Raw genomic sequence first — 26,746 nt, 5'->3', positions numbered from 1 at the left:
CTCCTGCCATTGCTCCACTATGAAGATCCTGGCTCCATCCTCTTGCTAACCTCCTCAAAGGTACTGGAGAGTTGCTGTAAGTTCCCCTTCAAGCCATCTCTTCTCCAGCTGGAAGAAGCCCAGATCCTTCAGCCTTTCCCCAAATGGCAAGTGCTCCAGTCTTGAAATAGTCTGCAGACTCTTCACTGAACTTGCTCCAGTTTTTTGATGTCTTTTTTGTGCTGGAGATCAAAACTGGGCGTAGAAGTTAAATGTAGTCTAATAAGTGCTGAAAAATGTGATATAATCCCTTCCCTTGATCTGTGTCCTTGCTAACATATCCCAGGGGCTGCTGGTCATCCTTGCTGCCAAGGCACACGGCTGGCCCACCTTCAGCTGCCCACTGGGACACCAGGGCCATTGCCCCAGATCTGTTCCCCAGCCTGGGCTCTTGCAGGGGTGCTTACTTCCCAGGGGTAGCACTTTGCTGAATGTCATAAGGTTCCTGCTGGCCTGTTCCTCCAGCATATCTAGGTTGCCCTGAACAGCTGCCTGATTCTCCAGAGTACCCATTTGTTCCCTTAATTTGGTATCATCTGCAAATTTGAAGAGGGTGAACTCCATCCCCTCTGCCAGGTGACTGACAAAGACATTAAACAGGATGGGTGCCAGGAGAAGCTCCAGTTGTACTCATTCCAGGTAGGGTATGACCCATTCACCACTACCCTCTGAGCCTCATCCATTTACTTTTTTACCCATCTGGTTGTCCACCCATCCAGACCATAATGTCATAACTTGGTTTCAAGAATATTGTGGCGCAGTGTCAAAAGTCTTGCTAAAGTCAAGGTAAATTACATTTTCTGCTCTCCCCTTTTCCACAAATCCTCTCATTTTATCACAGTTAACTGTTTTGTTGTTTGTGGTTTTTTTAATTAAGAAAAAAATATAAAAGCTTTTTTCCAGGGATGGTTCTGTTAACATTTTTTTTGCCACCATAAGGCTTTACAGTAACAGGGATAAAGTCTGCATTCTGTAAACAATAAAACAGGTGTTTGGTTTTATTATAAATGGTTTTGCAATTACGTTAATTACTCACCTTGTCTTGATGAGCTTACTTGAATAGGCACTGACTAACAGCTATGCACTACTTAATCCTGGAATCCTTAGCACTAACTTCAGTTGGGGGATTCATCAAATGTCTGAGAAAGTATCAGATGAGCTGTCACTGTTGACTCAGGGTGAGTCATTAACATTTGGTGCCTGAACACAATAAAAACACAATACATTTAGTGACCCTCAGTAGAACAATTTTTCAGTTAGATACTTGCAGGCTGCAAACTCGTAACGGTATTGCTTGAACAGCATTTAGTATAAAACTTTTTTTTGTTTGTTTAATTTTTATGAAATAAAAAATACATGTGTTTGCTGCAAACATTTTTCCAGGATTTAACTTTGCAAGTCAGATGCCTATGCAAATATGAAATCCATGCTTGCAGCCCATGGCTTCTTTAAGTTCTGTTAAACCTGCCTGCCATGATATATAGCTTTATTCAAACGCATCCAAGGGTTTGCATTGTTCCAAAGGGGTTTGGTGGTTTTTCTTCCTCTACAAATTTTTCCTGTTTCTCGCTTGAACCTGTTATTCTCCCTTATCTCCTTGGCATTATACATAAAATACCATCATTGTATAACATTCCCGCAATCTTTCATTAACTGGAAGCTTAAAAGTCACATTTCATGATTTCTCTCAGACAGACTGTTGCATAACATGAAGGATCAAGGTCAAATGATATATGAAGAGAAACTTTTGATTCATTCAGATGGTTGTCTGCAATTTCAATTCCTTTTTCACTACCTTCCAAAAAATATGACAGGTTCTGAACATTTTTCACAATGGGTCTGTAGCATCCAGGTATATTCAGCTGTAATGGAGACACTCTGAATTTGCACATCTGCAGCTCATCCTTAGAAAGCCTTTCATGATACCATTGTCCAACTTTATTACTGGGATACTTGATACTATGTCCCACCATTGGAAGAACCACCTTCAAAGATAAAAGCAGAACAACAAACATTTGAAATAAAGCCCACCAATTCCTCTTTAAATGAATGTGATTTTAAATGTGTCCAAATCTTGTGTTTTGGGACCTGAAATATTAAAACAACAACTTTTCTCATGAAATAAAGCTGTGCAAGGCAGGTATCTTGGATGTAATTAAAGCAGAAAAAATAATCAATGTATCAGGATTCCTAAAACAAACTAGAAATATACTAACATGAATTTCCTTTCTTGGAAAGATACAGAGATAAAGACATTAAGTTGCCTATGTAAGGCTTCACAACTACACATTCTGAATCTTCAAAAATAAGAACGTCAACAGCTCTTGACTGTTTTTCCCAGTAGACTGAAAAAATTTTCAAAGTATTTACATTGAGCTTCAAGATAAATATTGCCATACTTCAAAAAACACAAATGACTTATTTCCATTACAAAGTAAATATTCTTTCCTCCTGTTTTTTTATGAGAGTGGAGATTAGTTCACATGTCTTTTCTTTAATGTGCATTCTGGCAATGAAGAAGACTGCACCAGCTAACTTAATCACCTTATTTTTAAAACAAAATATTGTAATCAATTAAAGAGATCAACAACTCAGAATTTCTCAGACAGACTTACTTGGTTTATAGAGTATTTGTTAGCTGACTCCTCTGGAGCAGTGACTACACGAACCTGGCAAGACATTTAGAGAAGTTAAGAGAAATAACTTTTTTAAAAATAAGACATACACTTTATTTTAGAAAATATGTGTTGTACTCCCAAACTTGTAAAGGATTCTAAGGCTATTTGACTGCTAGAAGGACAATTATCTATTCCAGGTATGAAAAACAGTAGAAATACTTAATATAAAGTAATCTGTTTCCTGGTAAATGGCATTGCATTAACTATTTACTGATGCTACCCACCACTAATTAGCAAACTATCACTACAAACTCAGGTTTTTTGTGTCTGAAGTTCACTGTGCCAATGCAATCTTGTGCTACATCAGCAAGAGCAAAAATACTGAGAAAAAGGGTTTATATTGAATAGGAATATCTCTATATTAAACTCAGTTACTCAATACTCTTCTCACTCAAATAAAATGATAACTTTGAACAGATAAAAGATCTAATATACATCTAGCTTATACATCTATTTATGGTAAATCAAAAAAAGCTACATCACTGTTTTAATCTTTGTCACTAATATTAAGGAATAAACGAAAGCAAAAGCATTCGAGTATGTCTGAGTATGTACTCAAGTGCATTAAGTGTTTTTTTTACAAGAACTATTTTGTGAAGACTCACCTTGTCATTCAGGGAAACACTTTCATTATTTTCTTCTGAGAAGACAAGATCACCCTCAACAACTTTTGAGCCATAGATCTTCAGTCTATATGATGCTGCTTCATTCCAAATTTTACTGCAATAAGCATGGACATAGAATATGCGCATGGAATGAGGAATACTGAGCCATCCTTTGGTACAACCGTCATGATTTACACCGTAGCGATTTAAAGCTCGGAGCAACATCTTCTCTCTCACTTTAAATTCTGGCAGCATCGCAAGTGCACCCTTTGCATCTTCTGATATAAACAAAAATAACCATATAAGCAATCCCTGATTCTTCAAATATTAACAGTCAGGAAAAAATACACTTAAGATGAAATAATCAGGTAAGGAGAAATAGTGTCAATCTAACATCTTTACGCTGACTTTATGGTTATTATTCCCTTTCTTTCAATGTGTCATGTTAGACAAACTTCCATCTTAGATGCCTATCAACACAGTCCCATAAATTCTATTTAATGCAGTATAAACTAAACTAGAGGTCATTCACTTATTCAGCCTAGTTTATTTTTTTTTTTGAAACTTACTTCATCCCTCCAAAGTTTTATTCTTCAGGTAACTGAAAGTAAAAACCACGCTATAAAAGAACATTAAACATCTACTTTACAGCATTTGAGAACATGGGGATAAAAACATGTCTTTATTTTAAAGGTACAGTTTGCATTGGCCACTGGGAAGTCTGAGCCTCAAGCAAGATGCAAATATATTTAATCAGAATTGTACTACATTATGTAAATGTTGTATATTTAAAAATTTATGGTTTCCATACTTTCTCATTACAAGTGATTATCTGATGAAGCCTTTGGCATAGCCTTTTACATTTTGCTTTCAGGAAAAGGGAAGTAGCTGTTTTTAGAGTCCACATCAATGTCTTTCCATGCACCATACAGCAATGTACGGCACAGAATGAACAGTCATAACTCCTTTTGTGAAATGCAACACATCTATGTTTCCTGAAGCTATATACCATAGTTGTTCTGTCAATCTACAGTGACAAGGAACCTAATAGATGTGGAACACTTGAGAACAACAAATATATTTGAAGTTGAGAGTAACTCCAAATTTTTAGTTCTGGAGAGAAAGTTAAGTTGAATGATAAAAACAATAAATGTGACATAGCATTTTACTTTTGCCTTTGACGTATTTTGTTGATTTTAGTTCAAGACAGAGACGTAGATCACAGGAAAGTATGGAAGAGATACATAATTAAAGAGATGTAAAAGCAAAGTTCAAAGGTGAAAAAATCAAGTGCTAAGATTCTTAGACAAAACTCAGAAAATGAGATGCCCACACATGGTAAATGCTGGGGATTAGCTGGGTGTATCATTCCTGTATACTTCCTTTATTAGGAAGGAGAAGTTTATATTCCAAAAGCAGACAGATGGAAGGAAGCTAAAACTGCTTTGATAAAATTATCTCAGTATTTTGCAGCATTATGCTACACAGAGTTTCTTTCAATACTGTCTTGCACCTGAAGCACCTTAGTTTTCCACTATTTTGCACATTTAGGGCCTCATCCTCATCTAATTTTTAACAATGCAACTCTAGTGAGTCCTTCAGAATAAGTTACTAAGTGGTATAAAGCAGCAGCAAAATAAAAGTTATCTCTTTGTCCAGCAACACCTTATTGCCTAATAGTATTGAACCTGAAAAAATATACAAGCTATTTAACTGTTCATACCAGTTTGAAGAAAGTATCTTTTTGCATTGTTTACAGGGTCATCAGTATCTTCAGGTGTGAAGAATAACTTCACAGCTTTCACCTTTAAAAAAACAATATTAATAATTTTTTTTTTTGCATTTAAATGTAACTATTTGTCAACTAAGACAATCATGCATTCAATTCTATGTTAATGTATTCTGTAAACTCTCAAAACTGTATCAGTTCTTTAAGGTTAAATTTTACCTTTCACAGAAGATGGCATGAACAGCAAATCAATGCAGTTGTGTTCCTTCTCAGATTAAAGAAAGGTTTTAGTCACACAGGAGACACGAGACAGCTTTCAAAGCTCCATGAGACATCAGTCACTCTTCTTGAACACCCATTAGAACTCCTCCACTTTGTCATGTCATTGTTCTATCCCTATCTACAGAAAGATTCTTTCTTTCCCTTTTACATGTTTCATGCAAAATTTAGACTGAACATTTTCCACAAAGAGGGACAACAGTCTTTTTTTTTTTTTAATACTGATCTGCATTAGGTTAGATGATACTGTGACAAGGAAAATACTGCACTAATCTCTGCTACTTGCAACACCAGTAGAGCCACACAATTTACTAGTGCTTATACCAACCTATGACATCTGGTTCTTGTCACTCTCTGTATTGAATTGTGCAAGGACAAACTGGCATATTTTTAATAAAAATAGTAGTTCCCACATGTTTTAAATTAAAAAGTACCTGAGTTAAGACTAGAGATGTAAATCATTACTCTTCAGGAACTGGCACCTGGTTAGTGTACTAACTGCTAGTATACTAGAATTCAAAATGTCAGATACATCAACGGTAACTTTTATGAGCTGCCCTCAAATCTTGATTCTTCTTATATTTGGAGGATAAGTTTTCATGACTTTTCTCAGAATCAAGACAAGATTAGAAGAAAAGGATACTCAAGTATTCATTTGACTTTGTAGTGTCTGATTCTGTTTTAGACCTGTGCCAAGTATCATACCGTATACACTGAAAAGTATTACTCTTATCTTAAAAATTATTACTTAAGAAATAAGGTCTCCTTAGCTTACAGGAGAGAAATCACTCAGAACTAAGACTTTGGGAAAGTAGCCAAGGAATAATGGAAAGCAGCAATCTCTTCTATATAGCAGATAAATTACTGTGCTATTGAAAAAGCAAATCCTTTCATATGATCCCATGTAATATCTTGTGACATTTTGAAGAAATGTACGGACCCCCAGCAGGATAAAGAGGCTACAAGTTAGGAGGCAATCAGGACCATGCGTAAACATTGTAAAAAGATTGCTTCATTTTAGTGTTCAAATCTTGTGTGGAATGCAGCCACTTTCCTGCCAAGCCGTGTGATGACCATCACAATCACATACCAATCATAGACAGAAAAATCACTTCCTGAACTATTTAAATCTGCACCTGCTGTTTTAAAAAAAGATTTTTTTGTTTCAATATGGAGATCTTCATGCTCATGTTGTTGTCAAAACTGATCTAGCAATTACTTCCAGCACACATATGGGTTTATCTCACAGATGAAATTGTTCACTGGGAAGGTCAGCACTAGCACCAGACATTGCAACAGTTATGTGAAATCAACTTGACAGTAACGACTTAAATTATAAAATTAAAATACCATTTTTTCATTCAGTAAAGCCAATCCTATTTGATCTGTCTGAACATTTTGTCCTTGTCCAAATCGCTGAGGTCCGTAGTAATTTACAAAACCTTTTGTCTAGAATGGTAAAGAATAAATATGTTAAAAACATGAAAGTACCACGTACAATTAGTAAGACTAGCACACAACACAGTACATTTACATCCAAAATGCATACAAATTAGTTGTTTAATCAGAAATAATACATAAAAAAATCATAACATGATTCATTACAATATTTTAGCATCTAATTTATAGACATCTAAAAAGACAACCAAGTTCTATCATTGTCTTCACTTCCATAAAAAATAGGTAAAGGAAACAAAATTATTTCTATTTAGTTAATTTTTATAAATACAACAACAGGTCAAGTCAAAGTAATTGAGCTTTTTATATGTGCCAAATTATGAAATCTCTACTCAAGCAAATACAGCATAGCACAGGTAATGAACACTAACCACTGTTGAACATTTTTTCTAATAAATACTAATCCTTTTTCACATGAGATCATTTGTATTGTTATTGTAACAGTACAGACCAAGAGTGAGCACTTCTGTTAATTGGGATTTTAAGTCTCCTAGTGAGTCCTAGGTCACATGTGGGAAGTAAAATCACAGTCATGTGACCCAATGAGAACATCCTTTTCTGGAAAATAATAAGTATGCATGCAGTAGACAAGCAAAAAACATACAGTATTTGTTTTGGAAATGATTATTCAGTTCAAATGATATAACCTTGCTTTGGACATCCTTAGTTCCCATGTGCGATTTTGTGTTCATGGCAGATGAAAAATCAGTATTTTGGATTAACACACATGCTATTTTTGTCATTCATCATCTGACCAGTAAGCTAAATCTAATAAAGCAAGACACACGTCCTAGGAATTTGTGTTAATTTTCCAAATAGCAAAACAAAAAAAAAAGTTAGATGAAGCAGAGAGAGAAAAAAGCACTGCAGTACTAAAGTTGAATGCTTTTTTCGATCATAAAATTGATTTAAAAAAATTTCTATAGTACATGTAATGTATTTTGCTTTTGCACACTGGGTAGTTTTCATTCAAGTCTTTATTCCTTCTTAAAGTAATTTGTATTATTGCTATTATTTAGAAAGGTAGGGCAAGAAAACTACTTCTGTACAAAACACATAAGTTTTTCTTTTCCATGATTTTCTTCTACTTTTCTCATTGGTTTAAGAATGTCTGATGATGGGGTTTTCTTCAGGGACTAAGGATAACTGCAATCAAAATCCACCAAATTTTGAGGATCTTCTTTCTCTGCTACAGATACTTGACATCTGAGCTGACCATGCATGTTCCTCATGTCACCAAAAAAGGCAACCAGTTGATACGTGTAACTATATTCTTTCCCACTGTCAATTGCCACAGTGAAACGCATCACTTCGGTTGGCCTTAGGTCTGTGAAGCAGCAGCTCATATATCCATACTCATTTGCTACCAAATGTCTTGCTGCACCCCTCTGGGGTCTGCACTCTGTAACACAGAATGAACTCACTTGTGGTCCCTCCGTGGAAGGAAGCTTTATTCCTGAGATTCCTTAAGTAATGCAGGAAAGACACAAAATAGCAAAAAGCATAAAAACTGGGAAATTGGGACATTATTGTGCTATTACAAGCAATTTCTTTAAGAGTTTTTTTACCTCAACATTTTCCATTGCTTCAGATATTCTCTCTTTCAAATCTGCAGAAGAGTCATCACGATGGTGTTTGAGATCTCTCACAACTATATCAAAGTGATTGCCCTTCAGCTGACCAAGCCGAAGGTGCTGGCACGCTGAATGTATGTTGTGTATCCTCATGCCCTTTTTTTCCATTTTGCTTCCAATTTCTTTCAACCTGCATAAATAATTGGGAGAAATTATGAACCATCCTCTACTAAAGCTATCCAACTTCTAATAAATGTCTTCTTCACGTTTGCACTAGAATTAAAAACACTTAAAACAATAAAAGGATTTAAAATAGATTATTATGAGAAAACCAAATCAAATGCAGAGATAGAAGTCTTAAAAATTAGTTATAGTCCAGAAATACTTTCTAAATGTTTGCTTCATTTGCACTTATATTCTGTAGCTCAACAGATACTAGAATGAAGCAATTCATTGAACTTTCTCAAGGCAACTGCATTGAATTTTGCATTTTTTATTGAAAAACAAGTAACTTACTCTTACTGTCCTAAAAATCTGCTTTTCATTAAAAAAAAAAAGAAAGAAAGAAAGAAAAAGTAATGTGCATTAGCAGATTCCAAAACACAATTGCTCCTTCTTGGTCAGCCTTAACAAAAACAAACTCAGCGCCCTGATTCTCTGGGTATGCTTGCACATGCTTGTAATTGGAAATACAGCTGACAGTTCAAGTATTTGGCCTTTAAAGTATCCACTCAATCTCTTTGTTCTTATGTGTAAGTAACAGTCATTCAAATCAAAGGCAACTTTCAGCATAAGAACTTACATTCTAACCAATATTTTAATAACTTTATAAATGATTTATTTATAAAAATTATTTATTTTCCCTGTTATGCTAGTGGCTTGGAAGCATCTAACTATTTTGCTTAATCTTTTAAACATTAATGCAAAGTTTTCATGATTATCTCTTGAACAACTGGCCTCGCAGCCCAGCTTGCAGTGGAATTTTACTATTGTTAGATAGTTATGTTAGTTATAAATCCTAAAAACATAAATTCTACTTTCCTTTATTTGTAAAGTGTATTTTGTTGCTAAGACCAAAACCCACTAGAAAGTTACAAGCTGAAGAAGAAGTTACAGTTTTGACCCCAGCAAGTTTTTACTGTTACTATGACAGAACTTAATATATAATCTTTACCCACCAAATTGGCTACAGAGAGTAACAAAAACAAAGAATGGAAAGGCACATCTTGTATTATTGACGCATTATTCAGAGTGTATTTTCTGCCCCCAGGTTCGGTGATAACTTCTGTACTTTGTCTCATGTTTCTAGACTGAACAATACAATAGAAGTTGATACTTAACACTCAAAGACAGCATCTGTCCCAAGTATATTTGTAATTATTTACTTCAGTTTTGTAGCTGTATAAAGCTTTTAAGTTGTTGTCTGGGGACCACAAGTCAATACTTTGACACTATGTGGAAACATGTTTTGTTAGGTAGTATAGGCTTGTTTGTATAGGCTTCTTCACAGTTCCAGCTAGTGGACAGTATTTAAGAAATTGTAAATTTCAATTTAAGAAATTGTAAAATGGATCCCATGAGCAGGCACTGGAAGGATAGTGTTGCAGAAGACATAGTACACTTGTATCATGAAAAATACGGAGAAAGACAAGATTTTTCTTTAAATTCCAACACTGGGGAACTTCAGCTGTAAACTGTACATTCCCTAAAGCCACCAAATATTAAAGCCATTTCTACTGTGCTCTAATACTGAAAAAAGGAAGACACATCTATAAGAACATTTCAGAAGATTGTACCAGGCTGATACTTATTATCATATAAAAAGATGTGCTAAACTGAATGCATATGGATTGTATGTACCTCTCAGGAGTCACCTTTTTCACCACCATCGATTGATAAGTGATAGCCTTCTTGTCTTTGATGCCAGTGTAACTGAAGTCTGAAGGAAGCACACCAAGTTCAGCAGCCAAAAAGCCGATTGCTTCTAGTGTTTCTAGATTTTCTTTCTGAAGGGTGAAAGCTGAAACAATCATCTCAGAATTATTAGGAATTTCCACTTCTAAATCATACAGGTGTTTTGCCATGACAAATGGGCAGGTTCTTCCCTTCAAACTATAATAGCATGGCATGGACACCGCAAAGACACCTTCCTCCCACCCCACAAAACTAAAGGAAATGGGACTTTTTCAGTACAGAAAGAGAAAAATAAAGACACAGTACACAAAACTCTTCAGAGCAACCAGAAAGCCCACCTCCCTTTAGAAACAGCACCTGATAAAATGCAACACAATTCAACAAACACATATTGACTTATTGCTAGAAACATTCTTTATATCAGAAACCAACTGGTTTAAGGATGGAGATAATAAATCAAATTTGACCTTAGTAACTTGTCCAAAATTTAGATGCATCTTCTAAAATCGCCCAATTACTTTCAAGGGAAAGCTGGCACACAGGGAATGACACAGAGTTTGTGCTGCAACCAAAAGAGCTGTAACCATTACCACTGAACAGTTTATGTAAAATCACTGCAGTAACTTGATTCATTCATCTCATTCTCCAGTGATGTAACCACACTGCATTAATAATTATTTATTTCTGCATAAACAATGGGTGAACCAGACCCACATATCATATAAATATTATTTGGAGTCTCAGTCTTAGTAAAGAACACCATAATACCTGACACTTTCACTAAAAATGTAATATTTACCTGTATAAAGATCTTGCTTTTCCTGGCAACCACCAGCAGACCTTTTTCTGGACCAACTTTTTTCTCGAAATCGTACCATTATTGACATATTTGGCTGATCATTGCCATCTGTCGCAGTAAAAGACTTTGTTTCTAAAAGTTTTCCAAATTTTCTATTGATAAAGTGGTGAACTACTTTTCTGTGCTCTTTGTTTCCATCAGGCTCAAAAGAAAATGTTGAATGTTCTAGCTTTGCATCTAAAAATTTAAAGAAATTACTTGTTTCCTTTTCGGTCACTAACTGACAAAGTTCTCTGTAATCAGCATTTCCTTTCACAACCATTTCATTGCCTTTTGTAACAGTGACTAGAAAGGGGAATTCCTGCCTAATGGCACTGTGTAAATCAGCTCTGTTTTTCTTGTCCAGTACAGGTCCCAGCGAGAACTCCCCAGTGCTGGCATCACCGTTATTTCCCGAGTCCCACGCATCCTTCAGATCACAAGCAAATTTGCTGAGCAGCTCGCTCATGGGTTTGCCTAGCAAGGAATCCAAGACCTTGGCTTCCCCAGGGCCAGAGTTCAGCTCGGGTTCATCCTCATGATGGGTTTTTTTAGGGGATGCAGAATGGTCGCCTCCTGCCTGGCTTGGGCGATGCTCAGAAGGACTGGGTGCTCCACCACCACCACCATCATCACCACCACCACCACAGCCCTTGGCACACGGGCCGGGAGGCTCCCTTCTCAGTTTTTTGGGCGGCCACAGGCGCTGGCTACTTTGTTCTGGTGGCGCCTCGCTGTTTTTCTGAGGTGGTTCACCCCGGGCGTCCCGCAGCGAGTGTTTGGGCACCTCGATTTCTGTCACTACGAAGTCGGCGGGTGAGTTTTTGATCGTCCCGCGGAAGCCAAGGTGGCCCGTCAGGTAGCTGAAGGAAGGGAGCATGGCTGCCCGGCCTGGCCCTCCTCCAGAAGGGACAGAAACCCCCGCACCTGCGAGGGGGGCGGGCAGATAAAAAGACAGGGAGAGGAGGAGAAGAAAAACGTACCAACAATTAACGGAAAGGCTGCTGCGAGGCCGGGAGGGGGGGGATGGCCGCTGGCACGGCTCGCGCCACGAGCGGCCGTTACGGGCCGCTCTCAACGGCACGGCCGCGCGCCGCCCCACCCCGCGCGCGCCCCCCAGCCCCCGCCCTGCACCGCCAGGGGGCGCCGCCACCCATCCGCCGGGGGAAGGGGCCCGTGGACGGTACCAACTTCTCCAGGCGCGTGGGGAACTCCAGCAAGAGACCTCTCCCCCCTCCCGATCCCCCTCCTTCCAATCCCCCCCCTTCTCCTGCCAGCCATGGGGCGCGCCGGAGGGGGCGGGGCATCTCCCGAACAGCCTATGGGAAGGCCGCGTGGGCGGGGAGCGCTTCCGCTTTCCCCTCATCGGGGTGCCGTCTCCCCGCCTCGCCTCGGTGACGCCACATGCGGTCAGAGTGGCTGGGCGGGGCGGGGGGAAGGGGCGGTCGCCTCCCGGGGACGGCAGGAGCCGCGTCGCGGGGGGCGGCCCCGGGCGGGGCGGGACAGGCCTCGCTGTGCGGCGGGGAAGCGGCTGAGGAAGCCGTGAGGCGGGGGATGGGGATGGGGGCGGCCGCCGTCGGGCCTGAGGCGCTGCTGACGTGCCGCCACCCCCGGCGAAGCTTCTCGGTAACGGCGCCGTTTGTGTCCCTCAGGAGCCGAGGATGAACAAGCCCGTGACGACTTCGACCTACGTCCGCTGCATCAGCTACGGGCTCATGAGGCGGCTGGCGGACTTCATCGACCCGCAGGAAGGGTGGAAGAAACTGGCAGTTGATATCACCGATCCCTCCGGGGAAAGCAGATACAACCAAATGCATATAAGGTCCTACATAGAAGTCACGTAACATAAGCTTAGAATCATAGGATAGTTTGGGCTGGAAAGGACCTTAAAGATGATCTAGTTCCCACCCCCCTGCCCTGGGCAGGCACACCTCCCACCAGACCAGGTTGCTCAAAGCCCCATCCAGCCTGGTCTTGAACACCTCCAGGGATGGGGCATCCACAGCTTCCCTGGGCAACATGTTCCAGTGTCTCACCACCCTCACAGTAAAGAATTTGTTCCTAATATCTAATCTTTATTAACTATTTAACATAAATATCTCTGTCCACCCCACTACTGTAACTTGTTGCAGTTTGTGTGCTGGCTGGTACTTAAGAACTCCTCTTACATTACCATTTCCTTAGGGAGCTCAAGGTAATTACTCTTAATTGCTCTGTAGTTCAGCTTGCAGACAAGCTGTAGCCAAAGAAAATCGAGTAAGGAAATTAAAATTAATTAGAGCTAGGAACATACGCATTTTTAGCGATACAGCACTGGCTGTGTAGCTTTCTGTACCCTAGAGACTAATAAGCGTTGACTTCATTGTGCATCCCGTGCACAGGAGCAGCACAGGAGACAACTGGACTGTAACCCCTAATTTGCTCTTCCCAAGAAAATGCCCAGCAAATGTGGGGAGCCCAAGGCCCAAAACTAACAAGTTTAATTTAGAAGTAGTGTCAGCAGTGTTTTATGAACACCTTACTGCTTGAAGAGCTTGTCAAATCCTTGAGCTATTTCAAAGGTTATGAGATTTTAAGTACCCTATGTATCATCATGGGTTTCCAGTCTTTCTAGTGATGTTAGCATTAAATCTTTGTCTTTCTATAATAATAATAAATTGGTCAGAGTAGTGGATCTCAGTTTCTGCTTAACGTGCATCTCGAAATATTCAAAATGAAGTGTGAGTGCCAAATGGATGGGAAACACATTGGGTTTTTTTCTATGTGATCTGACTCTGATTTGCCTTTTGTCTCTTGTTCTCTGTTAGTCCTATGTACCAATATATTATGGGTCCTAAATGGGTCTGCATTTTCAGAAGATCTGCAAATAATTGTACAATACAGTTTGATATGTTCAGATTTTTTTAAATTTTTTTTTTATCATTTGTCTTTAGTCTCTTTCCCTTCTTCATGCTTCTTGAGGTCACTTATTTTTTTTTTAAAGTTGATCTTAATTTATCTTTTAAGGAGATTTGAGGCATTTGTACAAATGGGAAAGAGCCCCACCTGTGAATTACTTTATGACTGGGGAACGACAAACTGCACAGTTGGTGATCTTGTGGATCTGCTGATCAGGAATCAATTCCTAGCACCAGCACGCCTTTTACTTCCAGGTAACTGTTACTCTTGTATGTTTTATACATTTTCTAAGATGCTGAGGAGCTTCACAGTAACTTGAAAATCAGGATTACGTCAAGATAACCAAAAGTGGATATGTTTTCCATTTTCCATTATTTCTAATAACACTTTAAATAAGATTTTCAAGTTTAAATTGGACTCCTGCAGCTCATACATGCTGGCAGATCATGACCTTCTCATGTCTCCTACTGTTAGTAAATACTGGCATTAATGTTAGTTGTTTTTTTCTGATTCCTAATGTAGTTAACACTTTTTCTAAATTCCATTTTCAGAAGCTGTAAGGATGGCACAAGAAGTTACATTACCTCTTTCTTCACAGGAAACCTTGCCTATACATGAGAAACAACTGCCTATACAGGAAAAAGAAGTGGCATCTGGAAAGCCTGCTTTAGCTCAGAGTACGGAGAAGCAACATTCGGCTCCTTCCTACTTAAGTCAAGAAAGTAGCAGCTTGCAGTCCAGTAGCACAGGTAGGCCCCTAGTGTGGTAGAATTAAGTACAGTCTTTTTTTGCTGATCGGCCATTCACCCCACGTGAACTAAATCATAAAAATGCATTAGAGTAATGACTACATTTCTGTGATCGCTCATCTATCGGAAATGCTTTTGCTCTTGTTCTGTGTGGCTGTGAATTTAGCTGGGGTAATAAAATGTCTGGATATGAGATGCACCTTGCCAATAAGGCAGCTACTGTGGTGGAAAACTTGACTGTTAATTAAATTGCAGTTTGTTTTGTGCTGCACATGATCCTGTTGCCCTTTTTCCATACTGATTTTGTATGCTGTTTAGCATCGTGTTTCAAAGCTGGATTTTACATGTCAGAAATGACTTAGGAGTCTTGGAGAAGGGATGACTAAAAAAAGCAGTCTAGGAAAATAGTTAGTCTATTCATTCCTAAGGGTCCACTTTGGGGTTGCTGCCAGAAACGTGATGTGATCTAGATACATTTTTACATCTGATGTAGTGTGGTTTTCTCTGATCTGCTGTGCATTTAATTTGTATTGCCTGCATTACAAATATTAACAAAAAAGAGTAAGAAGGCTGCTACAGTGCTAGTTGGAAGAAAATTATGTGTAGCTAATGATATATATTTGTATTTCTTCCACCCCATCTGCCATCCCATCTTCTTCATAAAGCTGGAAATAGGGCTCCACTATGTCAGGATTTGTATGGTAGCAAGTGTTTTGTTTAATAGGACTGAAGCAGAGAATCTTTTCAATACGTTTGTTCCTAAGTGAAAACATAGTTATGCTAAATGGCAAATAATGTCTTTCAGATTTCCATAATTTTTCGTTTCATGACTTGGAAAGTATTACAAATAATTTTGATGTGCGACCAGAGTCGGATGGAGGAAATAAACTGGGAGAAGGTGGCTTTGGCATTGTGTTCAAAGGCTACATCAATGGCAGAAACGTGGCTGTCAAGAAACTTGTTGCTGTGAGTTGTCCTGGGCATTTCTTTTGTTAATAACTGTTAATATAGATTTGATTGTCTGTGGAAAGTGTTGAATGACACACTTCAAAAAGTTCCACCGTGCTAGATGTTAGTTGGGTTGAGAACCTTATCCTGTAGTCCCGTGGGTGGTGTGAGTTGGCACAGTCACAGGAGATGAAGTCTTGCCCTTTCTGTAGCTCTCCTTCGAGTGGCTCGGGCAAGCTGTCCGACACAGCAAGTGCTCCCACCGTTCCCCTTCCTCCCCTGCACACCACAAGTGGCAGAAGGGAAGGAGTACTAGGCAAGTTTCCCTTTCCAAGTCAGATGAAGGATTCACAAGCTAAATAGGTATTGCCACAGAATTTTACTCTTCATAACCAATGGTTTATGTGAATTAATTTTATAAAAAGTGCTATTAGTGGATAACTGCAGTGAAAAAAAAAATGGTGGTGACTGTGCTGAAACTGGATCCATTTGTCCAATGCTATTGTATTCCAAGGTATTAAAAATCACATTCTAATACTTCATTTTTGAGTTGAGTAAAAAAAAAAAATACTGTAAAGCTTAAGTAGTTGTTTAGTGTAACTCATGTAAAGAAAGGCTTACAATTCCAATTTTTTTTAATGACCAACGTGAGTTTTAATATGGCCAGCAATATTAATGTCAAATACTTCCTTTTGTAGATGGTTAATGTTAGCGTTCAGGACTTGAAACAGCAATTTGATCAAGAAATAGAAATAATGGCAAAGTGAGTACAGTATTTTATGATGTCTTTATAGGCTTTTGTGAGAATCTAAGTTGGCAAATAACATGTTAGCTAGTGTGATCCCTTCTTTTTGTCTTTCTAGCATAACAATGATTTTCATGTTAAGTGAGAATGTTTCATGCACAACGTCACTGTACCTTGTTTGTTTTAAAGCATCACTGCAGCACCTTGCCTATGTGCAGTAGGGCTGAAACAAGTAGTTGGGTATCAAGTTCCCTCTACCTCGTATTTTCCTCAAATATTGGGAGTCTTTCAGAGTATATGTGAATAGAATTTTTTTGCTACAGGTGTCAGCATGAGAATCTAGTAGAATTACTTGGTTTCTCAAGCGATGGTGCTCAGCCATGTTTGGTGTATGAATACATGCCCAATGGTTCATTGCTTGACAGACTGGCTTGTCTGGTAAGTAAGATCTTTTCCAGCTTTCAGTTGTCTTACTCTACTAAGGTATAGGTATCTATGAACTGTCTTTGAAACAGTACTGAAGTGTAATGGCCAAACCATGTTTTACTACTTACTTCTGTGTTCCAGAAGACAAATATGATAACAAGTATTATTTCAGTAAGGTTTTATACAAATGCTTTGGATACATCCAAGTCAGAGCAGGCTGATGATACAATGTTGTGTACTAGTACCTCAAGCTGCACAGGAGCTTGGACTTGCTATGCCAGTGTAGAGTAGAGCTGAGGGTTCTGCAGTTTTGTTCCTGGTTGTGCCTGTTCTCTGCTAGATCTTGAGTAATTCTGCATTGTGAAATTGCCCTTTATTCATTGCCCTTGTGATAGTGGTTATAACACAAAGTTTGTATTCTGTGTATCTTTCTGAAGTGCCTAAAGAGCTGTGAAATATATTTTTTTTAAATTAGTATTTTGTGTAAATGCAATACTTTCTTTGATGTCATCAAATGACGTATCTTCTAGCCTTGGCCTTTAATAAATGATGAGTTTATTTGGTTTTGGTAAAGGAAATCTGTGTATGAAGGACAAGCAGTTGCTTGTTAGAGTGATACCAACAGTGAGCCAGACTCAGTAGATGAGTGTCCGTGTTAGTTTAAGGAGTTAAAAATCTGCTTTATACTAAGCAAATGCAGTTTCTGAGGTTGTGATCTGGTGAACATTCTAAACTTCAACTTCCCGTGCCTCCAAACCTAAAAAAATAGTTTGCTTTTTTCTGTGCTCATCTTTCTGCTGTACTGGCTCAAGCATTTAGTAGCTGGGGAAAGAGCTGAGTTAGGGAGCTGATCAAGCTGAAAATATACTTGGTAAAAAAAAAAAATCTTTCATTTTCACATGGAGAAGTTTTTTCTGCAGGACTGCACAAATACTTCTGCCCCAACAGGAAAGTGGTGTGAGGATGAGTAGCAGTGGTTGGGGGAAGGACTGGGTGTGTTTAGTAACACTGCTGCCTCACGATGGTTTGGCTAATTTGCTTACACACACACATTTGTAGTTTATTTTTTTTTAAACTAAATCAGTGCAGAAGAGAGACCGAGTTTTACTTACGGCAGCACAAGTTTATCTGTAGAAATGAGCAGTGCTTGACGAAGATGCATATGAAAGTGTTCATCCATGTAACTTTGGCCATTATCATCAAATGAGCTTAATAATTGGTGGTAATTGAAAACTAAAGTAGAAATAACTGAGGCCTTTGCAAAGCAGAGATAAACTTATGATATAAATCATAAGAATCTAAATCAGAATCTTTTTCTGATAAAGTTGACTAGGTGAGGAATGTGCATACTGAATGTGTGCTCTTGCTGATAACTTCATTTTGTGAGTTCACTGGATGTGTTTGAGGCACAGATTCTTGCTTAACATCATCTTCTTTTTGTCTGGGCTTTGAGGAGCAGGTGAGGGAGGTGGTGGAATAATGAGATTCTCTAATCCTCTTCCCTTGGCCACTGACAAGAAGTGGTTTTGAAATGTAGGTGTCCTCAATTCTATGGTCTAGTTAGTAACGTGAATCAAGCTAAATTCTTGAGAAGTGGTAAATCCAAAGCCGCTGGGATACTGACTTCTTATTGTTAATAAAAACTGGTGGTTGCTGTGAATGATTTGCTTTGGGTTAAAAGGCGCTGGTGTTGGTGCCAGTACAATGTGGAAGGTGCAGTAGAGATGAGTAGTTCTTAGCACTGCAGCTGGCTTTGTAGGGTCAGGGTCAAATAGAGCAAAAGCAAGTGGGTCAATTAATGTACAGCAAAACACAGAGGAAAGAACTAAATGTTACAAATGCATGTATGTCTGCCCAAGTAAATTAAGAAATGTATGTTATTAGATTTCTTTTTAATGATTTACTTGAAAACCACAAAATACAGCAAGAAATTGGTTTTGGATTGTGGGGTTTTTTATGTTTTGTTATGTTTTGCATGAGCAAATATATATTAGATTTTCACCTTTCTACTTGCCTTTCTGCTTTCTTATTCAAGGGTGACACTCCACCAATTTCTTGGAGTATAAGATGTAAAATTGTTCAAGGTACAGCAAACGGCATCAACTTCTTGCATGAAAATAATCATATTCACAGAGATATTAAAAGGTAAAAGCTGCTGACTATTGCTTGCTGCATTTTCCCTTTCCTTTTTTTTCTATTTTCTTTTTATTCTTCCACCTGTTAAAGTCATCATTTTAGAGAGAATGAACTGCAAGAAGAATTGCTTCAGTCAAGGGCACAATCTTTTCTGCAAGCGACATCCATCACCATAATCTTGTACATGCCACAAGGACATGTCCAGTACAGACTTCTGAAGATAATTATGAGGCTATTGTAATCTGTTATTATCAAATAGTTACTTGAGTGCTGCAAGGACACTCAGAAGTTCTGTTCTTTCACAACTGCTGCTAATGAAAAACCTACTGTTAAAGACCATAATGACTTTTAGCTGGGGAATTTTTCAGATTAAAACCCACCTTCTTTTTTTTTCTTTTCCCTGGAACCTTTCTTCAGGGTGTCTCCTTTGATTTACTCCTATTTATTATGAAGGTAGTAAAAATACTTCAGTCAGGTTTATGAAGTTCAGGGCTCTTCGAGGATAATGTATGTTCACTTGTTTGTGATATCAGAAACTCTTCCAGGGATATAAGAGCTCAGAAAAGGTGGTGGTTTGTTGTAGGTTTTGGAGGTCTTTTTCTGATGGTTTTTCTTTCTTTTTCTCCTCCCCCCTTTCTCCTCTTGCTACAGTTTGTTCTGTTGTTTTTTTTTTTTTAATACTAAACCAGTCCAAATCTTTGCAGGAAAGCCCCACATGCCTTATTGCTTCTGTGGGTTAAGAAGGACCAACTGACTGATTGGGTGTCATGGATGAATGTTTCAATAGCTTTTTTGGCTTCTGGCAACTCTGCTAAATGTAGGGCACTTTGGTTTTGTGACCTTCCAGCTTGTGAAGAACGAGTTTTTGCTTCAGCAGCCTCCTAAAATGTGCTTGCTGCTTTGACAACTTACATTTCTTCTTTCTTCCCTGCTTAAGCCTCTGGACAAGTGACTGGAAAGGATGCACTTTTTACCTTATGCTACTCTACCCTTCTAACTGCTGTGAGTTGATCATATTAAAAGATGGGGTTTTGTTCTGTTTTTTTTTCTTTTGTTTGCATTCCATTTTGAAACCTCTTGCGGTGTGAATAGTTCAATAAATTTGGTTGGTGTTCTTAATAGTGCTGCCACTCCTAGGTGACATGTAGATAAAGAGACATCTGAGGTGGTTTACTTCAGTCTTCATTTCCCTATGATGTGCTGAGACAATTCATAACCACACGGGCACCAGAACAGCTTCTCTGCAGGCTTGAGGGGATGTGATTGAATGAGTGTTCTCCGAGTTGTCAATAGTTTTTTTGGCTTGCTTATGCCCAGGAAATAGTTCATTTATCTTTTAAACTGTGACAGTTGCAGTAAAACTTGCTTCTGTTGTGTCCTTTGTGGTGTTATCAAAAAAGTGAACAATCTTTGGGCTTGACTCAAGTTGATAAGAAGCTTAGATTTATGAAGTTGTGATCCTGTTCTTCCTTCTTTTAGAATTTGAGCTTTAAGTATGAAACCAGTTGGCGCCAGGACTAGTGTTTGGCCTTTTGCAGTGTTATATTTAACAATATTTACAGCAGTTCCAATACCAAGTGATCTGTTGTAATGTACAGCTGTGTTCATTTTGTTAAGAAGGTTTGGTGAACAAGAAAGGAAATTTAAAAATGTAAGTTTCTACTAAGTGTTATATGTTGTATCTGGCTATGTGGTTTTCTGACAGTTCCAGTAAGAGGGTCAGAAAATGTTAAATCGAGTATTTTAAAATGGTTCCAAGTGCTACAAGTTTAAAAAACAGTAAAAGATTTATGTGGTAATTCATCCCACTGGGTAGTTAATGAAAATGTTACAGTCTTTTGGATCAGCTTCATTTTTCAGGGTGTTTGTGTTTTTTTTTTTTTAAGGGAAATAAAAGCTGGAGACCAAGTGGAAACATAGTACATAACATTATTCCAGCATTAATAAGTTTTCAGTTTCTCTTCCAAGAGGAGAATAAGAGCATTAGTGGAATAAGAGTTAGAATAAAAGTATCATTTGGCATTTGAATTTGTAATGGTTGACATGGTATTAGGTAACAGAGATAAAAACCTGCTTTTGTTAGTTCCGAGTAGAGATTTAGGCAGTTAAGAGTTGTGCTGTGATTCAGTATGAGTTGATCAGAGCTAAGTATTCTTTGTTATCCTTCTTAAAGAGTATTCAGATCCAAAACATGGCTGTAATATAGTTATCTCTTATAGGAAATTTTTGTATTTTTAGAATTTTGGGGCAAAGGGAGTGTTTGGGTTTTTTCCTTTTTTTTTTTAATTATTTTGTGCATGCACAAGAAAAAATCATGGATGGAACCCGGCAGCCAGTTATTGATTTAGAGCAATTACCTTTGAGCAATTTCCAACAAAACTAACTCTTACCCAAAAGAAAAGTATGAGTAATGAATAAATATCTTAGATTTCAAGAAACAGTTAAAATAGCAGTTTGCATTATTAAAGAGTCATTAGTCTGTTATCAAAAGTAATTACTGGACTGGTTTGGAAATATATCTTTTCTTTTCTCTCCCCGCTTCCCCGCAGTGCAAATATCTTATTAACTGATACATACATGCCCAAAATTTCTGACTTTGGACTTGCAAGAGCGTCTGTAACGTTCACACAAACAATCATGACTGAAAGAATTGTTGGAACAGCAGCCTATATGGCGCCTGAAGCTCTGCGAGGAGAGATAACACCTAAATCTGATATCTTCAGTTTTGGAGTAGTAAGTAGAATGTGGGATGGAGTATATTACTTTTTTTGTAAATGATAAAAGCAAAGAAAATCAAGAATGTCTGAAATTAAATAATCCACTCTGATCTATCACTTCTCCTTTTCCCAATAGATGTACTCTTAAGACAGTGTTCTAAACTTTGGTTTAAAATAATTTGAATATGTTGATTAAAAAATTGAATTTGCTAATGATTACAATAATTATGTTAAAATGTAAAGCTGCATGTGGAAGACTGGAGTAAAGTAACATTCCACGTTCTAGCTAAATGCAGTTTGAAATAATGTGGAACATTGTTTCTTCTTGTATACTATCGTGCAAAATAGTAACTCAGGCTGGGGAAAAAAGAAAACTTAAGAAAATCTTCCAAAATCAAATGTTTTTTATTGTTTTTAAGCACCAAAAGTATGCTATCCATGTGGGATTTGCCTTAAAGCTGAGTACAAAAAAAAGACATGAGCTTAACACTTGGGAGAACTCATTCTGAATAGATCCAGGACCCTGATTGCTATTGACCACTTCCTTCATGGCATTTAGCTTCATGGGGAGTTAAGCCAGGTGCTGTTTCTGAATACTTTGGAAATCCTTCCACCTTGCTTTGGAGCAACGTGATGTAGGGTGAGAAAACCTTGCGTTGAAATTCATAAACCACACTGTGATTAACAGTTATTAAAAATAAAGTAGGGACAACAGCAACAACAGTTGTGTAGAGAGCTGTCTTTTGGACAAAATCAGATCCTGTGAGCATTTGTTTGAAAGCTTGGGGTCATGCTCCTTTTTGCGACTGGATTCTTCTATGCTTCATTTTCTCTTTTTGATTTTTTTTCTTCTAGGTCTTACTAGAAATAATAACGGGTCTCCCTCCAGTAGATGAAAACCGGGAGCCACAGTTACTGGTATGTTCCTTTTCCTTTCCCTTCCCCCTGCTCCAGGATCACTTTATATGAAATCATAGTCAGTTAAGAGGTTCTGAGACAATCGAGTTAGTCATCATAATACCCAGTTACGAAAAGAGCTCTTGTGTCAATGTTTGTCTTAGAGGTGAGGCTGAAACTTTTATCTCTTGGCTGGTAGAACACTGTTCAGTCCCCAAGGTCTTCTCCTTCTGATCTGATACTATAATTCTCTTTGTTCTGGTACTGCTTCTGATTCTAGTTCCATTACGCTTTATCAGCATATACCTGTTATACCCGGATACCCTGACAGTTCCTCCTTCACCAGAACATTTTAAACTATTCATCTCACTTGTTTGTTTATGGTTCTTTATGTATCTTACCATTCCTGCGTCAATTTCCATCCTCTTCAACTTTACTAATAATTTGCAAATACCTTGTGTTCATTACCTTAGGGAAGTTTGGAATGTAAGGGCTTTTTTTGCAGGGTGAGGGGTGGGTTGAATTTTGTTTTCTTTTGTACTATTCAATGAGTAATTTAGTCTACTAATTATGAAACTAATGTCTCAGAGTTCACTCTCTTAATTTAAAAGTCTTACAAGGCTATTGTTAATTTAGCCTTTCATTTAACTTAAAATTAACTTCTGAACTACTTAATAGAAGGTTTTCCTAGAATATTTTTTATATAGAGACATAGCATTGAGCATGGCTTTGTTCCATGCTTGATAACTGATCACTTTCTTCACAGCTTTTAGGAATACCTGTGCTATTAATAGCTTTTTTTTTTTCCTCTAAGCTATATCTTCTGCAGAGGCATAATATTTATTCTGTTGAGCTCTGTAAAGACCTTGGAGAACTCAGTCCCTGTCAAACTGAATCTTGAGGTATTAGGGTTTTTCTGAAGCAGGCTTTTTCAGAGATAGGATCTAAAAAGGAATATAAGGTGTGATTTTACTGGTACAGTTTATCTTTGTAATACACGTTTGAGGTTATAAAGAATGGTCAGTGCAAAATAATGTGGTATCCTTAGCTTTGAAAATTTTGGGGTAGTCGAATGTTAGTCAGCAATTTCAGACTGACCCATAGAGAAAGGCAGAAGACCTGCCTCTACTCACTGACTTCTTATTTCTTACTTCATTTACCATCCTGACTTGTCTGAGGTATTACTTAAACAGTATTTGTGATTACAGATAATGCATTTCAAACGTGTCGGATCTGGAGAGCTTTGGACTGCAACAGTCAGATTTAAAAACTTATTTCAGACTAGAATTTTCCTGGAAGAAAGTCAAAGCTGTACGTTGCAGCTTAAAGAAAATTACTTTACAATTTTGTGTTAACTCAAGTAGAAATAAATTATAATAAACTTGTGTAGCCTGTTTATAGTCTCATAGGCTGTTTCTGCAGATACTGATGAATAATTATGCTGCTGAACCATTGTCACTCTTTGTGTAGAGAAGTCGTTAAGAAATGATTCCAAAGTGTTAGCATGGAATATATAATGTTGAGATGCTCATTGATTCAAACTCTCTTATAGTTAAGCATCAAAGATGACATTGAGGATGAGGAAGCAACTATTGTGGATTATGTTGATGGAAAGATGAGTGACTGGGATGCACCTTCGGTTCATAAAATGTATTCAATTGCTGAGCGGTGTCTGAATGAGAGAAAATCCAGAAGGCCAGACATTAAGATGGTATGTAGTCTCTCAGATAAAATATTTACTTTGAGTGCATGTGTGTGTGGCTACAATATCAGTTATTTATATTTTTATCTCTTCTCTTGCAGGTCCAACAGCATCTACAGGAGATAAAAACTTAACACGTGTTTCTTCTGAGGTGCAGTAGACACCAATAGCAAATATTTTATTAGTATTTAGTGTGACATAATCTGCTTTTCTGCTTTCCAGAACTTTCTGGTCTGCGTATAAGGTATGCTGTTAGCTTGTCCCCACTCTGCTATTTTTGTTAGCTGAGCAGCCTTTTCACATATTCTGGGCCCTTGACATAAGAAAACTCGTTTTGTATTAACAAATAGCAGTGCTGGTGCCTCTTCTCCGCAGCTTTTTAAAAAGCATTTTCATATTAGAATCTATTTGATTCTTTTGATTTCCAAGTATCAAGTATGTCTGCTGCAAAGGCATATGACAGTAACAGAGTAGAATGTTTTTCCTGCAAATTGCTTTCTTGATCAGGTGTACTGAGACATTTTTCTACTGAAGACAACATTTAATAGATCTAAGCGGCACTTATGTTGTCTTTTGGGGAAAAGATAGTGTTAGTACCCATTGAAACCAACATTTATTTAGCATTTTAACTTGAGAGTTCATGTGAGTGTGAATGGACTGGTAGCGGTTGCGAATGTCACTGTTTTTCAGAAAGTCTTCTCAGGATTAGTGTTAGTCAAATTAATGCTGCAAGACACATTCTGCATTGGTTTTTGGTTTCAAGGATTTGCAGGCAGAATAATAACCTCACATTGCAAATGCAAAAATACATACGGTTTTCTTCCAGTGAACGCTGTATGATGAAAGCCCATTTAATTTTTGTTCAGAGGAAGCCTCTTAGCTACTTTGAATATTTTATACTTGAGGAGAGGATTCCAAAGGGAGATTATAAATACAGATGGTTTATTTTGTTAAAGGGGACAGAATAATAATTGTATGAAGACCAATTATTTGGGTTTTAGGCAAATAATTAAGCTCTTTCATACATTTTTATATATGGATGTATATTAATAAATAAATATTAAAATATACTTAAAAAACCAGCATGGAAATCTTTCTAATAGAAACATTAACAGATCAAAGGAGACTAAAAATGGAATGAAAATGACTAATAAGATTCCAAATACTTTCAACTAAGTGGGTATGAAAATTCTACCATTGTAAATGAAAAAGGTTCTTTTCTTATACACCTATTTGCATCTTGTGGACTTTTTCTTGACAGCTTAGGGCTAGGAAAATAGCGTGGCTTGCAGCTACATTTGAAATCCATGATTATCACAGAAAAAGGAAACAATGAGAAACGATCTGACTGCATTCAGGGATATATATATCTTTGTAGAAAGCATGTGATTTGTAACAATTGGATTTATCTCAGTAGAACTCTGGCTGTTAAGTCATTCTGTATTGCTTTTTAAAATGGATAGATTGATTTGGAAAAGTGTCCATCTAAACAGCTTCTAGTTTAATTGAGCATAAATTGTAAATAGCTGTTAACATAAATAAAAACTCTGCATTATCATTGCAGATAATTATTTCTGCTATTAAAACTTTGAGTCTTGGAAACGACAGCCATTTTGTGTTGCTTGTGTTTCTGATCATGATGTTGTGCCAACCTCACTGCCCGGAATGGAGCTGTGCAGCTCTGAACAGGAGAAAAAAGCTGCTGTAAAGCTAAGTCAGAATTAAATCTGCTGAAGCCATTCTTAAGTTTTAAACATCTCCAGCTGTGCAGTGAAGGTTTCTTATTAGATGATGTGTGCTTTTTAGTAATCCCTGGGGCTAGAATACATCCATGGTGATGGGTACATCCCTCTCAAGTGTGTTTGCTGTAGTAACTCCCCAGTCAGCGCTGGTCACCTCTGGTGCAGTAGAACAATTTTGGGTTTGCACCGGCCCTGATGTTCTAAGGATTAGGAGACTCTTAACTCCAACCATGCGAGCTCCTCTTCCTCTGTCATAGCAGACCATAACTAGTTGCAGTGCTGCTGTCAGCACCTAAGTTTTAGCAGTAATTTTCCCTCCCTCACTGAAAATGAAGCATGGTAGCTACCATTTCATACAAGGAAAAAAGTGGTTCTTTTTAAACTCAATTAATATTATTCTAGTAAGAAATAATAGATAACTTTGGTGGGACCTTTTATTTAAAAAAAAAAAAAAAACCAAAACCACAAAAACCCCAAACCCCCAAAAAACTACAGAGCGTGCAAGAAGGAATTCCTCCTTTGTCCCTCACAAGATTTTTTCCAAGGTCTTCATGCAGTAAAGTCAGCACCTAGAGCCACTGATGGGGGCTAAGAGCAGCTGACTTCTGCTTCATTTATTTCCTGCAAAACCAGCCTATCCTAGGATCCATACTTCTTCCTATTAGTTGCTAC

The 26,746-nt window shown here is 37.9% G+C and overlaps 2 protein-coding genes across 3 annotated transcripts; one reads left to right on the top strand and one right to left on the bottom strand.

Annotated features, from left to right (window-relative positions):
- Positions 1–936: 936 nt before the first annotated feature.
- Positions 937–12,480, bottom strand: PUS7L (pseudouridylate synthase 7-like). The gene is made up of 8 exons (XM_014963340.1): positions 11,076–12,480; positions 10,223–10,382; positions 8,357–8,552; positions 6,681–6,779; positions 5,046–5,127; positions 3,323–3,600; positions 2,655–2,708; positions 937–2,024 (listed from the first exon to the last, which is right to left on the bottom strand). Exons 1-8 carry the CDS (start codon positions 12,478–12,480, stop codon positions 1,701–1,703), a joined length of 2,598 nt encoding a protein of 865 aa, XP_014818826.1. The 3' UTR covers positions 937–1,700.
- Positions 12,481–12,770: 290 nt separating this feature from the next.
- IRAK4 (interleukin 1 receptor associated kinase 4) lies at positions 12,771–25,934 on the top strand. Of its 2 annotated transcripts, XM_014964239.1 has the most exons (11): positions 12,771–12,936; positions 14,121–14,266; positions 14,564–14,761; positions 15,567–15,727; positions 16,408–16,472; positions 16,778–16,892; positions 18,916–19,025; positions 21,566–21,749; positions 22,589–22,651; positions 24,183–24,341; positions 24,434–25,934. In XM_014964239.1, exons 1-11 carry the CDS (start codon positions 12,776–12,778, stop codon positions 24,464–24,466), a joined length of 1,395 nt encoding a protein of 464 aa, XP_014819725.1. In that variant the 5' UTR covers positions 12,771–12,775; the 3' UTR covers positions 24,467–25,934. The 2 variants fall into 2 exon arrangements, 1 of the variants encoding a protein (XP_014819725.1); XR_001414310.1 differs by lacking the exons at positions 22,589–22,651; positions 24,183–24,341; positions 24,434–25,934 and adding an exon at positions 19,721–20,018 and having other exon boundaries at positions 21,566–21,647.
- The last annotated feature ends 812 nt before the right edge of the window (positions 25,935–26,746 follow it).

Source organism: Calidris pugnax, unplaced genomic scaffold, assembly GCF_001431845.1.
Source record: "Calidris pugnax isolate Ruff unplaced genomic scaffold, ASM143184v1 scaffold44, whole genome shotgun sequence".
In the NCBI taxonomy this organism is placed as follows: Eukaryota; Metazoa; Chordata; class Aves; order Charadriiformes; family Scolopacidae; genus Calidris; species Calidris pugnax.
Note: the sequence above shows the minus strand (reverse complement) of the source record. Positions and strands in the feature narration are given on the sequence as shown.